We start from the raw sequence: 17,989 nt of genomic DNA on the forward strand, positions 1-17,989 counted from the left end.
ATTGTGGATAGTAGATGTGGTATACCTTGACTTCAGTAAGGCTTTGATAATGTCCCACATGACCTTCTCATTAACAAACTAGGGAAATACATCCTAGTTGGAATTACTATAAGGTGAATGCATAACTGGTTGGAAAACTGTACTCAGAAAGTAGTTATCGATGGTTCACAGTCAAGCTGGGAAGGGCATATTGAGTGGGATTCTACAGGGAATGGTTCTGGATCTTCATCAATGATTTAGATAATGGCATAGAGAGTACACTCATAAAGTTTGCGGATGATACCAAGCTGGGTGGAGCTGTAAGTGCTTTGGAAGATAGGATTAAAAATCAAAATGATCTGGACAAACTGGAGAAATGGTCCGATGTAAATAGGGTAAAAGTCAATAAGGATAAATGCAAAGTACTCCACTTAGGAAGGAACAATCAGCTGCACACATACAAACTGGGAAATGACTGCCTAGGAAAGAGTGCTGTGGAAAGGGATCTGGAGGTAATCGTGGATCACAAGCTAACTATGTGAGTTAACAGTGTAACACTGTTGCAAAAAAGCAGACATCATTTTGGGATGTATTAGCAGGAGTGTTGTAAACAAGACACGAGAAATAATTCTTCTGCCCTATCCCGGGCTGATTAGGCCTCAGCTGGAGTATTTTGTCCAGTTCTGGGTGCCACATTTTAAGGAAGATGTGAACAAAGTGGATAAAGTCCAGAGAAGAACAACAAAAATGATTAAGGTTCTGGAAAATGTAACAGATGAAGGAAGATTGAAAAAACTGGGTTTGTTTAGTCTGGAGAAGAGTAGACTGAGAGGGGACATAGAAGTTTCAACTACATGAAAGATTGTTACGGGGAGGAGGGAGAAAAATTGTTCTCTTTAACCTCTGAGGATAGGACAAGAAGCAATGTGTTTAAATTGCAGCAAGGGAAGTTTAGGTTGTACGTTATGAAAAACTTCCTAACTGTTAGGGCGGTTAAGCACTGAAATAAATTTCCCATGGAGGTTGTGGAATCTCCCTCATTGAAGATTTTTAAGAGCAGGTTAGACAAACACCTGTCAAGGATGGTCTGAATAATCTTTAGTCCCGCCTTGAGTGCAGAGGACTGGACTAGAAGACCTCTCAAATTCCCTTTCAGGTCTATGATTTTATGACAAGGATCAGGTGATGGACTTGCCAAAAATTGTATTTAGATAGATTTCTGCTGGCTACATACCTGTGTGTATGCATAACTTGCATTGTAAATTACTGTGTCGTATGGTAGTAACATAAATTGTGGTTTTGGCCAAATCACTCTGCTTTTGTTCAAACTACAGCCATGTTTGGAGATTTGCCATCACTCACATGGAGCATATTCAGTTCCAGTGATCTGCAGATTTTGAAGGATGTAAAAGTATGTGCAGACCACTTGCTCAGCAGAGGCTTTTGGCAGTCCCAAAAAAATACAGATTATTCCAGTTTTTGGAGATATGCAGTGTTGATCTATGTGCACTAACTTTAAAGATGATTTAAATGTTACTGGTTTCTTTTGAGTACAGAGTTTTGCAATGTTTTAAATCCACACGTTATTAATATGATTTTTTCTGTGTAGGACACAACTGTGCATGTATCTAAGGCAAAGACAACTGAAAAAACAATAAAATACAAACATCTCTCTTTTTCCTTCTCCTTAGTTAATTTGCTAATAATCTTAATGTTCCATAGATTCTTCTTTCAAAAATATTTTAATAATTTTTATAATTAACAACAATTATGAATGTCATATTGTGTTATGTCTGTTTTAAAGTATGAATTTCTAAGTCTTTAAAATATAGTGTCCTTTGCAATTTTTTGTTATAAATTAAAATTTGGAAGATGTAGTAGAATGTTTAGGAAGAAGAATGCTTTCAGATTTTTGTCTGGAACTTTGGCAGAATTGAAGAGGAGACTTTCCCTAGGGAGTCTGTCCCAGGTTTTACGTAAAACTGCTGAGGCAGGACTTTGGGTCTCTCCCTCTGCCCTTTATATACATGGGTGCATCTCCCATTACCTCGATGTTGATTATGTTCAGTAGAGCTTCTTATTACTTACTTTAATAGTGTGTCTTAGGGCATTAATTAATAACAGTTGCAGTTACCTGGAACACTATAGAAGAAAATTTTACAGTGGCTTATATATTACTGTTATATATAACTACCTTGGATATCAGGGTTCTGATCCCAGTTTCAGATCCCAGCGTTGTGATCTCATTACTCCATTGAAATTCCCACTAACATTGTTACGAGTTTTGCGTGAGTAAGGGGTGCAGGATCGCTATTTTAAGGGATAACTTTACAGAGATGTATTTTTTACAATAATGTGTTCCTAGCTGCTGTTTTTTTTAACCCTTGCTCAATGAAGTTAACAACTCAGAAATAAGCTTGGAAATCTCTTAATAATGGATACATTGTGTTTGTTTGTAGGCAATATTTTTCTGTGACTGTGAGGATCAATATATGGGTGCTTTTTGTGAAGAATTTAACGCTTGTCAAAGCCGGCCCTGCCAGAACAATGGAACCTGCACTGATATAACACAAAAATATGATGGGAAAAATTTCACCTGCACTTGCCTTACTGGTATGTTTTACATGGTGCTTTGAATAATATATTTCTGTTTTAATATTCTGTGCATATCTTTTGCAATACAGTGCTTTCTGTATCTTTAGCGAGAGGAAGAGAAGCAAGGGGGAAGAGGATACACGAACATAGGGGCTAGTGCTACAATGACCACTAGAAGTAGGTCTTACTGTTGCGAGCATTGTCCCAGTCAGTGAAACTACTCACAGTTGTAAGAATTACACACAACAGGAAGAGTCTGCAGAATTGAGGCTCAGACTTTGCTGCCTAAAACTGTCATGTTATTTGCTTTTTGGTACACTCTTGAAATTGTTCTCTTTTTGAGTTACTGACTTTAAGTGTTAGACATTTTGCCTCTCAGACTAGTCAAATAGAAGATATTTCTATACAAACCGTGCAGCTGATGGATTGTTTATACAATTAATTTAAAATAAAATTTTGCAAAAATGTTATAAAATGCAAAAAGCTTAATTGAGTAATTCATGGTTTGGCTAATGATCAAATGTATGTGTTTTAAGTTGGTTTGAAATTGCTTTATGAGCGTTTGTTTTTTAACACTTGGTCAAATGAATATTGGCATCTTAATTAGAAGTAAAATTAAACTAAATAAGATGGTCATAGTTGAATGCCAGAGGGTAACTTCATGTAATTACTATTCTGTGCTGGAGGAAAATCCTTTTTACAGAATTGGAATGATTGAAAATGTCATGCTTTCATGTGTGACATTTCAAAGGCACTAAATTCATTGCATAGTTCTTAGACAAACCACTTCAATAGGCATTTTCCAAAATTCTTTTGATTAGTTTTAAATAAAAAGCAGACTGGAATAAAATTAACAGCAACATTCAGTAGTTTATTTTCACTTATTATAAACATTTTACAATACATTTTCAACTCTTGTATAGGAAATAGGAATGATCTGTTGGCTGTTGATATATCAGATTATTTTTTAGAGCACCTAATACTGAGAAGAATGAAAGTGGAATTGTCTGAAAAAGGAAGAGGTAACAGAGGGGAAGGAGAGATTAATATTAGAAGTGGTTAAAAGTGGCCTGTTTTATAAAATGTAGGCTAAATTTTAAAGTCAGTTTTGTGGCATAGAAGTATCTAAGTGTAGAATTTAGCGCAGAAGGATCATCCGTTGGAATTTTTGATACTATGGAACATATTCTGTAAATCCTCTAATCATGGAATTCCTTTTGCAGTCAATGGAAGTTCCACACATATAGTGCTTGTAGAATCAAGCCCCAGAACTGTGCATAATATAGAAGTTAATAGTTAGTTCTGAAGATAGTTGAAACCTTATGATGAAAGTCAGATGGAATAATCAATACATTGAGACAGGAGTAACAGATGATTCAAAGTGGCCTTACAGTCAGCACTGTTGGCCCTAGAAGAATTGTCTCATTGTAAGGGGATCTATCAGTGGTGTAGTGCAGTATAGCACATCACTCTCCACCTTGCAATCTGTTCTGTTCATTCCCTCTGAAGCACCTGGCATTGGCCACTGTCGGAGACAGAATACTGGGTTAGATGGACCTTTGGTCTGATCTAGTATGGCTGTTCTTATGTAATCAGCGTAGGGGAAATGAGCTGGGCATCTGTATGCCCCACTAATCCCAGGCTCTTGTAGTGGCAACATGGGCTGTTGGCAGCCAGTTTAAGCTAGAGCAATCTTCTAACAGCTCTAACGTATTCTAGGGTACCAATCCAGAAATTGCAGTATACAAAGATGTCTTAAGGTAGCTATCTTGCATCCCTACCCGTCATCTCCTTGGCCACTGCCTAGGATCTGTCCAATCCTTTCAAATATTTAATAATGAACTCAACTAAATCTGCTTTTTGCGCCTCTGGACTTCCAGTCTCTCTCTCCCTTTGCTTAGTTTAACTAGTTTATATGTGCAGCCCCAAACTAATTTGCATATGGGCTTCATTTAATGACCTGGATTTTTACTTAAACCATGCTGGAAATGAGATATGACCTCCCTATGCAAATATATTCTTCTCCATTATATTTCATAAATATACAGATGGATCCAACTGTCTCTTTTATGAGTAAGATATGTAAATATAGTTAGGTAATACTTTAAATTCTATTAACGGCAAAGGACAGTTAAGAAGAGAAAGATTAGACTGGAACTGAACTAGAAATTGAGTGACTTGAAAAATCCCTACAGTTAAGGTCCTAGTGGATGATATGTATTCAGACTTCATTGACCATAAAATTGTCCATAACTTGGAGAAGACACTTGAAAATGTGTTTTTATATACTGTTTAGGCATAATCATATAAATACCCTGAAATTCCTATTTAAGATTTAATATTAGACTAAATTACCTTAATGTGATCTTATTTTGTAAATGGCAATTAGTAGTAATTCTTAAACAAAAATTAACTATTAATAAGGCAAAAAAAAATCCAAATTCTGCTCCAGGGATCCCACATTTGTGATGTGCAAAGTCCTTCAGTGAAACTACTTGTCTGAGTAGTGGTTTGTTCATTCATCCTCTAGAAAGGTTCAAAGATTTGCTGTGGCTGGGCTTGTAGAAGTATCCAAAAATTCATATATTCACCCAAAACTTGCCTGAAATTGTGCCTAACCATATCATCCACTCCCCTAGTCAAACTTCCTAATGAAATATAATCCTTTAACCTTAATCTAAATCTTTTTGACTGAGATATTGAATAGTGAAGCTCACAAGACAGTTTCTATATGAGATTTCTATTATATCCTGGTTTTAGTTGGGCTGTGTTTCATTAATCTCACAAATAATGTGTGTTTCATACTACTTGTGTTATTTCTGATCCCAGACAAAACTAAGAAGTTTTAGAAACTGATTTTTTTTATAAAGTTAGCCAAATGTCATAGATTCTTTCTCTGGCTGATCACTACTCTTCCCTGCCTCCATTTAAAGAAAAAGGTGAAGAAAAGTATCTTTGGTTTTGAATTTTGGAGAAGGTTTTAGGTCAATTTTTATTTAATCCAACCCACTTCACCCATTATTATTTAGTATGTGAAAATTTTGAAGTGAGTGAAAGATTGAAAAAGTGGCAAATTGGATAGGCACAAATTTTGGAAATGTTGATGACTTACGTTACTGAATATCTTATTTGTTGTCCCAGGACATTAGTCCAAACTTTGGGGAAAGTCAGAGATGCTGCATTATCAGTATGTTTTTTTCCCCAATAGAACACTTTCCCTCATGTAATCCACTACCCTTTCCTACACACTAATTGCTACATTTGCTCTTGTGAATTCTGCTGTTATCATGAGGGCTAATATATCTTCCTTTGACAAGAGGGACATTGTGCATCTAGCTCTCGTAGAGTGACAGAAAGATGTGTATGGCACATCTTCACATGACATCCCAAAGATCATTGCTACTAGGGCCATTTGAAATTTTTTTGACAGAACTTTTTTTTGGTCAAAAAATGCCATTTTATCAAAATGTTATACGGAAATGGATTTGTTTTGTCAAAAATTTCATCTGGAGGTTTCCCAGTCCAGTACAGAATTTGTGCTAAAAATGAGAGGAGAGAGACTGACTCACTGAGATTTGGACCTGGATCCTCCCACATTCCAGATGAATGCCCTGACCACCAGGCTATTCTGGGGTATGGGACTTTCTCTCATGTTCTTTTCATGAGGAATTTCAGAAGGTCTGAGTTTTGTTCCACCTCAGAATTTTTCACTAAATAGCACTGTTGTTTTCCCCACAGCCCTAAATGATGCTTGTCTGATATTCTCAGCTCATGTGTTTAAGAGTGACACTTCATCTCTTAAGTTTCTTGTAGTCTCACTTTATAATTTGTATTCTTAGGTGTATTTATTTTACCACAGAATCAATATATACATATAATGAGCCAAATTGTTAATTGCTCTGCACAAGGATTGGGAGAGAAAGTAAGAACCTTCTCTGAGTGCAATGTGTACATAAGGTTAGAAGAGACAGCAGTGCTAACCTCCCTATAGAGAAAGGGGAGGATAAGACTAGGCTGAAGCCATGAAGAGCTAAGCCAGCACAGGGGTAGCACATGCAATATATACTCTTTCAAAAGATGTAGTAGGAACCCTGTGGTCTGCAGTCCCCAGACACTCTTGAGTCATTTTCAAGTCACATGAAGATTCAGATATGCACCTAGTGGCATTTTCAAAAGCGCTCAAACACCTAACTCCCATTGAAATCAGTGGGAAATCAATGGGAGTTAGTGTGATTTTCAAAGGTGCCTATCTGCATCTTTAGGTGCCAGAGCACCTTTTAAACATTTGGCCCTTAATGTCTCCCAAAGACTCCTACTGGGGCAAGGCACCTTTGCTTCCCCTTTACCTTCAGGCAGTGGCTGAACAGTCAAAATCTAGCCCCAGAACTTTTCACATCTCCATTATTTCTAAATCCCCTGTGACTAAAATATATATGTATTAGGAGCAGCACTTTCTACTGCTTCCTTAACCCGAGAAGAAGTTTTAATGAAACCATCAAGTTCTATAGCATTATGGTAAAGAAACTACTTACATGCCAGTTTCTGAACAAAAAACATACACATTTCCAATCCATTAATTCTGACCCATGAGAGTGGATATATATTTTATTTTAAACTTTGATTTTTACCTATTTTTCATAAAAACATACTTCCATAAAATCATATATTAGACTCTGTGATGCACTTTAAGCCATTTTCAGTTCAATTCTCTAATGCTATGGTGCCCTTCTGGTTATGGTGGAGCAGGGACTTAATCCAGGTTTCTCAAATCCTAGGCTAGCACGCTAGCCACTGGATTATTCTGCCTTCTCTGCACTGAGATGGGACATTCGTACCGCACATCAGCGTTTGAAATTCATTTGTGGTAAGGGATGCCCTAACAATTTTTATAGTAGGGGTGCTGAGAGCTGTTGAACCAAACTGTAAACCCTGTATATAATAGAAATCCCTTCAAGCCAGCACACCTAGTTCCAGTACCTGTGTTTGTCATTTTGATTCACCACAATAACAATCCAAAATGGACTGTTGCTGAATCAATGGGATTATTCTGTAGATATTGAACATCTCTTAGAGTACAGTATGCATGTGTTTTTTACAGAAAGAAGTATTGCAATATATTGCATTTGCCTCTAATGGGCTGAAAATGGGGTTGAAGGAGGATAAAAAGACACTTCTTTAGAGCATTTCCAACATCATGAGTCAAAATTCTGTTCCTATTAAAGTCAGTGGGAACATTGCCATTGATTTCATTAGTACCAAGGCTGGGTCCATAAATATGACAATTTAGTCTTGCATAATTTTTCTTACCTTGCCTTGTTATCATTTCATGTTTTCAAAGATTTTTCGTTTCACTCTGCTTCTTTTCTTGGACTTACACCTCTCTCATTCTTAGGTTCACACATTCTCTATGGGACAAATTCAGCTATGGGGTAAGTGGGTTCAATTCCATTGAAGCCAGTGGAGTAGGACTCATTTGTGCCATTGAAGAATTTAGCCCTATTTCTTCAGACATTAAAATGTGCTGGGTTTGGCTTTTTCTGTGTTTTTTTTTCCTTGAAAACTTCTGCTTTTGTTTTCTGAAACCTACTGTTTTTGTAGTAATTGGCATGACTGTCACTGCTTGCTTCATCTTAATGTTCACTAGATTTTCTATTAGAGCATATGTCAGTATATCAAGAAATGAAAAGGAAACTGGTGGTGTTCATGTTATTTCTTTTAGAAAAGATTCCAACAGATTCCCTTCACTGCACATTAGAAGCTAATAGAGAAAATGGAAAAGAAAAATAGAATACACTATAAACTCCTTATTTTTGAGAGCTTTCAGGACCCACAGTATCTGTGAAGTACCATGTTGCCATGACCTTGCTACAAGAAAATGATACAGAGATTTGTAACATCACAAAATGTACAGGAACAGAGATTCTTAAAACGTATCTGACTGAGATGCTGCTTTTTTGTAGTATGACTCATTTAGGAAACTTAATTTGCAGCACTCAATATTGACTATTAAAGGCAAAAAGAATATTTTCTTTCAGTAGAAGAATACAAGCAATGTAGTTGTTAATTAGTTGGAATATATTTGTTTTCATAAAGCAGACAATAAAATGTCATCTTTATGGTGTGATTTGTTCCAGGTTATTATGACAGTCACAGCAAATCCAGCTGATTATTTTAGCAAGTTGCAGAGCCATGCAATTACATGTCCCTCATTTGACTAAAGTTTTTACAATTACACAGTGAATTCCAATATAATTTTTATTTTCACAATTTTACACTTTTGAAGATGGGCATAACTGAAAATGAAGTAAGCATATTCAGTATTGCACTATGCTTTCAGAAAAATAATCCTATGAACATGAGAGAGAACTTGAAATTCTAAAATATGTATATCAAAAGTAAATTACTTGGCCAACAGTGTTCTGTGGTTCCTTGTGCTTGTTGTCTTTTTGTAAGTGTTATGTTCATTAAGTGCTCGTCACCATTGCCAGTCGTGGATACTAAAATCTACTGTTCATCCACAGTATGGGCCTAGTAATAGTTGACAGAGCAAGCTTCCTCTCACTGCTCTGCTGTGTAACCCAGCCCTGACCTAGAAGGACCACCTGTGGGAGATTCCTTAGTTTCTTTGTTGAACCTTGATGCCAGTTGTGGTGTTAATGCAGATACAACAGAGTTATTCTGGATTCATGCTGGAGAAAGAAGGAACAGAATTTGGCTCACGGTACCATGTAAAAATTCAAAGAAAATGCAGAGAAAAGGAAAATCTTAGAAATCTTATCTGGTGTAGAATTCTAGCAGTTATATGTCTTTGGGCCAAATTTAATGCTGACTTACACCTATTCAAGCCTGTTGATGTAATTTTAAATGTTATTCTGCCTAGAAAGCTTTTAAATGGTAAACACTTTATATAAAAAATGATTCAATCAGTAACTAAGGAATATCTTTTCTGCATGAGGAAAACAGTCCAAGCAGGTCCTATTAGAATTCCTGATGCTAGTTGCAAAATTACACAGCATGGTATTGGTACCTGTGCCTAGAAACATAATTATGAAGAGAGATGACAGAGAATTGCCCATATGTGGGGGACTCAGGTGCCTTGACTATTTTAAAGAATTAGATTTATGGTTGAGTATATATTTGTAAAGAATCTTTAAATGTTTGATAGGAAAAATAGAAAATAAAGTGTGTTGTGTTTGATAAGACAGTGCTACTTAATGCTAATGTAACTTTCAAACTAGAGAGAGGCCCAGATCATGAAGCTCGTATCTGGAAACAGATTCAGATCTGAACTTCTCCAGAGTTCACTGATATTCACAGTTAGTGCTCTGGGTAGGCCCAATAAATAAAATTCTAAACCAGATCTGAATCTGAAATTCTCTAGAGTCTTGACATATAATGGTTTGGTTTTTCCCAGTAATAGAGAAATGCCTGTATAGAAGGTGAAATACACATTTGGTTCTATGTCCACATCCCTAGAATTCAGGGAACTTTAACTATGCTGTTCTGATTTAGACCCATTGGTACCTCAGTTATTTAAATATATTTTATTATATGTATATGTACTTATTCTCATATGATAACAATGATTAATCCTGAGCACTTTTCAGCTGTAGCTCTCATATCACTTTACAGATATGGGCAAGCATTTTACAGATGGAGAAACTGAAACACAAGACCGCTTAAGTGACTTGCCTAGTGTCAAAACACCAAGTCAGTGGTAGAAGGGGTATTAGAACCCAGTCTCCTGATTCACAGTCTTATGCTGTAGATATTAGACTACACTTCCTCCCCCGACTCTGTGGTAAACTGAAGACCACATATTGCCCTAGATCAATATACAAAATTCCATTTGACATAAGTAGGAATTGTACAGTTTGACAAAGATAATATATGGTGATAAACATTTTTTTCTTTTTTTTTTTACCAATTAACTTTAAGTATTTCACTGGGATCATACTTGGTAACAACCAGGTGTGTAACATGCAGTACTTTTCTCTTTACATACAAATCCCTAGAGAAATAGTAGAAACAAAAGAAATAATTTTAAACATAGAATGAGAAACGTGTGTGACTTGTGATAGGATTTGAGTTTGGAGTATTTCATTACTTAGATTGTTATTTCAATGTTTGTTCATTATTCTGAACCTACTATAAGGTCTTCAAGCATATGAGAAAAAGCAAGCTAACAACCAATTGGCATTATAGGTATATCTACACCATGGGGTCACATGCACTAATGTGTTCTGCATTAATTGGTCCATGGAGACCCTGCTGGTGCATTCTAAAAGTTCCCTAATGCACGTTAATGTAATACTGTTTCAAACAGCACTAGAATAAAGCTCACTAGGGAACTTCTAGTGCGTGCCAGCAGGATGTACACAGACCAATTAATGTGCAATGCTTTAGCACACATTTTAGAAATTACACCCTTATAATGCGCATTGCCTCACTGTGTAGACATGCTGCACACTGAACTTGCAATCTGTCAATCTTTGAGGAGCTTGTTTTTGGCAAAATTTACAGCTATGGTGATTGTGTCCCCACATCTCTCACTTAAAATAAACAGTCCTCTCTGAGACTCAGAAGTAGGAACAAATGACAGTCATTCAACATATGCGCAAATAATTCAAAATGACTATTCTTCTTTAATATCTCCCTAGGGGTTTTTGTGTTTAGATTCAAAATAAATTTGAAATTTATTTGAAGTTCTTTGTGGTTGCACAACCCCATACACACCAATGCAGTCAGAATATAGCTGTTGGTAAAATACAATTTGATAATATCACTATATTTGAATTTTGATCTATGTTGCTGGATCCAAGCTCAGGTTCTTCTTATTTGAATGTTTTAATGAAAATTTGAATATTGAGAGATTGTCATGAATGCTGTTTCTCATCTCTGGGGAATATTATTCAAGGAAACTAACTTACTGCTATTTAAATGATATAATGGCAAATTTTGTAATAAAACTTTTAATTTTTCTTCACCCTTTCTAAAACATTTGAATCATGATATAGGTTACACTGGAGAACTATGTCAGTCAGAGATTGATCACTGCAGCCAAGAGCCATGCAGAAATGGTGGTACCTGCTTTTCCAATATCAGTGGATTCAGTTGTCAATGTCCAGAAGGTAATAGAAACAATTTCTCATTTTAAATCATACCTCTTATCAGCATGAACAAAGTTTTTGTTATCTGGGATATATTATGATGCTGTAACTTTTTAGTTAAATGAACATATATTGGAAGCTCTATCTGACAAGACATCAATTTAAATGGATAGCATTCCAGATTAGAAATCTTCGCATTACAATTATTAATGATGTCCAAACCACATTTAAGTTTCAGTGTATATGTTGAACAAAAGTATTTTCCATGTTCTTTTAATCTCACCTATCTGGAAATCAGGCTAGAGCTCTCATGAGAAAAGGACATAAGAATCTTACAAAATGTACAGTTGTTCTTGATTTTTGTCTTGTTCAGAAAAAGCAAAAGCAAAGTCAGCCTCTCATGTCATTTTGATATATCTGCTTCTGTTCCTAGATAAAATAGAAAGTTTATAGGAGTACACTTTTTTAATCAACTGAACATTTTCAACCCCCTGAAAAGATTTGAGCCCTTCTGTTTTTATTTGAACTGGTTTATCTGTCACTATATGAAAGCCTTGAAATCATTGTCATCAGTAAACACCGTAAATGTTAACTCCTAAGTAATGAGGACATTGTGATGTTGAAAGCATATCCTTTTTATAACATCATGCTACCTGCAATGGCTGGTTGCATAAATTATCAGTAGTGAAAGCTTCCAGTTACAAAGTTTTTTATTAGCCATTAGTACCAAACGATAGTTAAGGTTGTTGTCCAGAGCTAATATTTTCTCTCCCAATTCACCTATAGTTGTTGTTTTTTATTCTTCCAATATATCTTTTATACAGTTGAGTTTACTTTTAGGTAGAAGTCTTGTTTCTAATTAATAATTGTGTCTCTTGAAGAAAAATGAACCTGCTTAACAACGAAGGATTATTTGTAATTGCTTCAGACTGGCTTTTCTCTTTCTCTGGAGTCAGTTGCTCTAATGAGTGACCCACTTAACGGCTGTGTTGAATTGACATTATGTCAGCAGTCTAAGCCCTTGCATTTTAGAAGAATTTTGAAAATTGTTTGTTGTATTAATAGTATCAGAATTCAATGATGTTGGGACTTAGCCAAGCGTAGCTTGATTTTTTAATGAAATTTGTTCAAGTATCTTATATAATTAGCTAAAAGAAAATCTTATCAGTAAGAACAGTAATTATGAAAAATATCTATTGGCTAGATAATTTTTGCCAGTTTTGAAGGTGACATTCATTCGTGTGTATAATATAACTAAATGCATGCTAATACTGACCAATTAGCAGTCCTGGATCAGTTCCTTAGCACAGATTGGGTGATACTCCCCAAAGCTCTTGGAAGTTTTGTCCCCTCGGGGCCACTAGCCACCTATGTGATGGGGGCTATTGCTTTGTCTCAGCCCCTTGCTGAAGACATCGTCACCCTGACACCCTCTGCTTAAGGAAAATCCACTTGGGCTGGGCCACCAGTGAGATTTAGTCCTCCTGGAGGTGACACAGGCAATAGGGAGACAGCAGGACAGATAAGAAAGCTTGCCTGCTTCCTCTGAGTGGTCTGCTGGGTGAAACTGGGACAGCAGAGGAGCTCTTCTGTGCTAACACAGCACTCCAAGGCCAGTTTGGGTCCTGGGCTTAACTGTGCTGCAGTGAAGCATCTGCCTTTTTACATTTGTTTGTTTAAAGGCACGGACAACCAGATTATGTAACCATTTAAAGATGGTATGCTGAATTTATGGCACACCACCCTATTTGGTATTAGCTGTCACACCTTGTAAATTGAAGCAGGGAGTGCTTGCAATGCCACACCCCAATACAAGCAGGTGTAATATTTTTCTGGATCACTTCTGTGTGGGGATGTCAGATCTGATTTCATATGTCACCCAGGGTACTCAAGTGTTTCAGAGTATCACTCTGCTCCCTTCTGAAGGGACCTCTCCCCACAGAGAACCCCCCCATAAACGTGGTAAGAGGCCAGCCTAGGGTGCTTTGAAGGAGAGTTACTTGAAGCATAAATCTGAGTTGTCTTTGGGCACTGGGTACCTCTGCTGCTGTTGGCACTGCTTGCATTGGTGCAGACCCACATTTTCTCCAAGTCCAACAGGGTAGCTTTACCACCAAAGCAGGGGACTGAGTTGTGCTCCTAGTCCATGATCCCTAGGCATCTCAGCGCTGAAGTCTCTGGTATGGAGTACCACCTCACTTGGCAAGACATTAAAAAGGACTCCAGGCAGCTACACATCACTCTGTGGCAGTGTGTGTGCGGTGACTTTGTCAAGTCCTTCTTGGTCATCCGCCAGGTTGTCTTGAAGGGTGCAATAATCTGATGTGAAAGATTATTAGAGCTCTAAATGCAATTAAAGTCCATTTTGTACCAAGACTGACACCCACAAACCAGGGAGTCAGTTCAGAGAGCACATGAACATAAGTCTTGTCCCCCAGCAACCCTGACATCTTGTGCCAAAGATCTTGGCACGAATGATGTTGAAGCCTGTTAAAGCTTCCCCATTAGTCTCCTCTCTTTTCTAGCATGTTTGTGGATTTAAGATGAGTAGATAATAGGAAATATTGCAGAGTTTTAGGTTTTGGAGCCTTCAGGAAATGGCCACTTTCTGTTAAAGGCCCCAATATGTAGATGAATGACTTGTGTGTTCTCTTTTTTCAAAAGTAATTTCTATGATTCATAAGAGACTATATGATATGCTCAGATATACAGATAAAACTTTTAGAGCAAGTGATTTGTGCACTGGGATTTGGGTTGGTCCAGGCTAGCATCCAGATTTAAATGACTATGGGAAAACATTACTTTGATTATATAAAGAATATCCATATATTACCATAGAGAACATGCACATACTCTTGAAGGCAGAGTGAGCTGAGCTGAAATGAACAGAAACACCATCCTATTCTCATGCTGAACATCTAACACACTAGCAAGTTTCTATTGTTTCATTTTAGTATCAAAAGATATTAGCATTTATTTTCCTAATAAAGAATTAGAATAAACATGGTTCAGTTTTTCTATATGAGCAAAAACAAATATTTAAATCAAATATTTTCTTACTGTAATTTTAGCCAACGTAATTAGTATCAGACAGATTTCTACTGTCTGATACATTAAGTACAGCACAGCACGTTGACCTCCCTTAAAAATAAGCCACGCTATATAGATGACATAATTTTTATAAATGTTTCTGAATATCTTACGACTTGCAACCATTGTATAGAATCAGGATGGAACTGGGTGAGGATCTGCTACTTTCATGGTGTGTTTACTCTATTTGTTATACTTGCTACTACTGCTATGGATTATAGCACGGGTGGCCAAACCATGGCTCGTGAGCCACATGTGGCTCTTTCACAGTTAAAGTGCGGCTCATGGAGTCACCTCCCGCCCATTCTATACCTACCAGATTGGTAGTATGGAGCTCAGGGCTTCTGCCCTGTGGTGGGATGGTGGGGCTAGGGACTTCTGCCAGAGATGACTGGTGCCTGCTGAGACTGGGGAGGCAGAATTTAAAGGTTTGTCCTCTCCCAACAGCTTGAGTTGTGCCCCACCAGGCATGCCCCCCCTTCTCCCGCTTACCCTCAGTGGCCCCTCCCTGCAGCTGCCAGGTGTTTCTCCTTGTGCAGAGGCAGCTGTAAACAGCTGGGAGCTGCAGGGAGGGGGCACTACTTTAGCCTTGCAGGGAGAGGCAGCAGCAAAAGCAGTGGCTCTCCCTGCAGCTCCTAGCTATTTGCTGCTGGCTCTCCCCATGGCCGCAACTCCTAGCTTGCCAGCTCCAGCAGCTGCTGTGCAGGGATGGGCCCTGGCAGCACCATGTGACCGAGTGGGGCCAGAAAACCTTGGCAAAAATCAGGGTGGGGGGCACGTGACCGCATGTGCACCCCCTATGGCCAGCAGGGATGGAGGTCTTGGGGCTTCAGTCCCATAGAAGGCACCTGCCAAGGCTTGGGGCTTCAGCAGGGAACAAGGGCTATAGCCCTGAACCCCGAGCCCCGACAGGTGCGCTCCGTCTCTCAAACTTCTGAACAATCTTCTTGTTGTATGCGACTCAGAGGGTCAGTAAGTTTGGCCATCCATGGATTATCGATTGGAGCACAAACATTTTCCCTTTTTTCAAAAAAACATTGCTGTTTAATTGCATTATAGTGCTCCATGTTGTCATTAGAATCAATCAGTGGGCAGCGCTAGATTGCTCCTTCAAGCAGAAAAACCATTGGAAGGGGACCCCAGGGGGCAGGCAGAAAACTGCACTGTTTTCACCCACTGTGTTCTCTAGAGTCATCCCCCTCTAGTGAAGAGAGGTTTCTGGGACTACATATCGAGCCTACTAATCCTTTTTACATAAGGTATTCTCTGGACAAAACACCTCCAAACTTGCAGAATTAGGTGCTGTCCTTCATGTATGGTTGCCCTTGTATCTGGCTATGCCTGTCCCCTTCCCTCTGCTGCACAGCTGCTGCTGCAGTAATGTTGCTGTTGAGTATCCATCTTTCCTAATTTTGTCCCCACCACAAGGAAGGGAGAATGCTGCAGCAGAGGTTGCATCTGGTCCCTTCTGCAAAGGTAGAGGCAGTTGTTCTGAGACAGAGTATCAACCAAGTGTGTTAGCTATGATATTGTCCAACATAGCAAGGAAATGCAATATACCAGTACTAACAATAACAGGAATTTCAGGTTTTTGAGGGGAAGAATAAGGGCTGAGCTTGTAGATGCCACTTTATAAAATACAATATTGACTGCTCTGACCAAACACGTGGCCATGTTTTTTTTTATTCCATTGAGACAATATTTTTATCTTTCTCACTCAGACAGTTTGTGAGCTTTTATTTGGAGTTTTTAGGGAGCAGGGATACTGAGGAGGAGACTTTTTTTGTAAGTAAGCCAAAGAATACCTGCTTGGAAGTTGCAGAACTGTTGTTTTTAGAGTGCCCTGACATGTTTCATTTCTAAAAAATATGATCAGCTTCAAGCATAGGCTTGGGCTTTTGCTCTGCTACCTTTCTCCCACTGTGCCTAATTGTAGTTGCATGTTGAGAGGAGGCCTTTCTTTCTGAAGTGCTAATTCATCACAGTGGGGGGAAGGCAGACCAGCGGTTAGTATACATGTAAAAACTAAAGGACTGGAGAATCAGGAGGTATTATATGGTAGAAAATGAACAGAGCACGAGAGATGGAAAATATAACCACATTACAAAAGGAAAAAAGAGAAGAGCATGCAATGGATGGCAGAAGAAGAGGTGGATGGAAATAATAAGAAATCATTTTAACATGGTCCATTTATGTTCTACAAATGATACCTGTGTTTTAGAAATCAGACGTGAAAAGTATGAAAGATGAACTTCTTGGGCAGTGGAAAGTGAATGGTTTGAATAGAGGTAGTTCTTTATACTTATTAAATAATCTTTAATAGTTTTAAAGAGTCCTTAAAGAACGATTAGTAACTAGAGAATCAGGCTTGAAGATTCCATGATTTTCTGCTTAACATTATATTTCAGCTCTGACAAATATACAGAATAATCTGGGAAATAATCTACTACGTGCATTTGCTGAAGCAACTTGTTTCAGGGCACAATTGGATTTTACATTCAGAGAAGTAGATAGAAGAAATGTTTGCACTTGTGTAAGGACTGGATTAGATGGCCCAGGAAATCCTCTCTAGCACTAATATAGATACATGTTCAGTGACTGAGAGAGGGACATTTATTTTTCTCTTTCAATTTCTTCTGTTTGATTGAAATGTCACTTTGATCATCATATTTCAAGCCTCATGGTAGGATTTGAATTCAAAATGATCTTGACAAACTGGAGAAATGGTCTGAATTATTAAATAGGATGAAATTCAATAAGGACAAATGCAAAGTCCTTCTCTTAGGAAGGAATAATCAATTCTCAAACACAGAATGGGCTTTAACTGGCTAGGGAGGAGTACTGCAGAAAAGGATATGGGGTTATAGTAGATCACAAACTAAATATGAGTCAACAGTGTAATACTGTTGCAAAAAAAATACATTATTCTAGAATGTATTAGCCAGAGCATTTTAAGCAAGACATGATAAGTAATTCTTCCGCTTTATTCCACGCTGAGAAGACCTCAACTGGAGTATTGTGCCCAGTTCTGGGCACCACACTTTGGGAAAGATGTGATCAAATTGGAGAAAGACCAGAGGAGAGCATCAAAAATGATGAAAGGTCTAGAAAACATGATATACAAGGAAAGACTGGAAAAATTGGGTTAATTTAGTCTGGAGAAGGGAAGATGGGGGCGGCATGGTAACAGTTTTCAGGTATGTACAAGATTGTTA

General features: G+C 37.8%; 1 protein-coding gene across 1 annotated transcript in view; it reads left to right on the forward strand.

The window, feature by feature from the left end:
* The window catches only part of DNER (delta/notch like EGF repeat containing), a 278,177-nt gene that overhangs the window by 203,557 nt on the left and 56,631 nt on the right, over window positions 1-17,989 (forward strand). Inside the window, 2 exon segments of the mRNA XM_030576257.1 lie at window positions 2,439-2,592; window positions 11,592-11,705. Of these exon segments, the coding sequence (XP_030432117.1) occupies window positions 2,439-2,592; window positions 11,592-11,705 (268 nt within the window).

Source organism: Gopherus evgoodei, chromosome 9 (assembly GCF_007399415.2).
Source record: "Gopherus evgoodei ecotype Sinaloan lineage chromosome 9, rGopEvg1_v1.p, whole genome shotgun sequence".
Lineage (NCBI taxonomy): Eukaryota > Metazoa > Chordata > Testudines > Testudinidae > Gopherus > Gopherus evgoodei.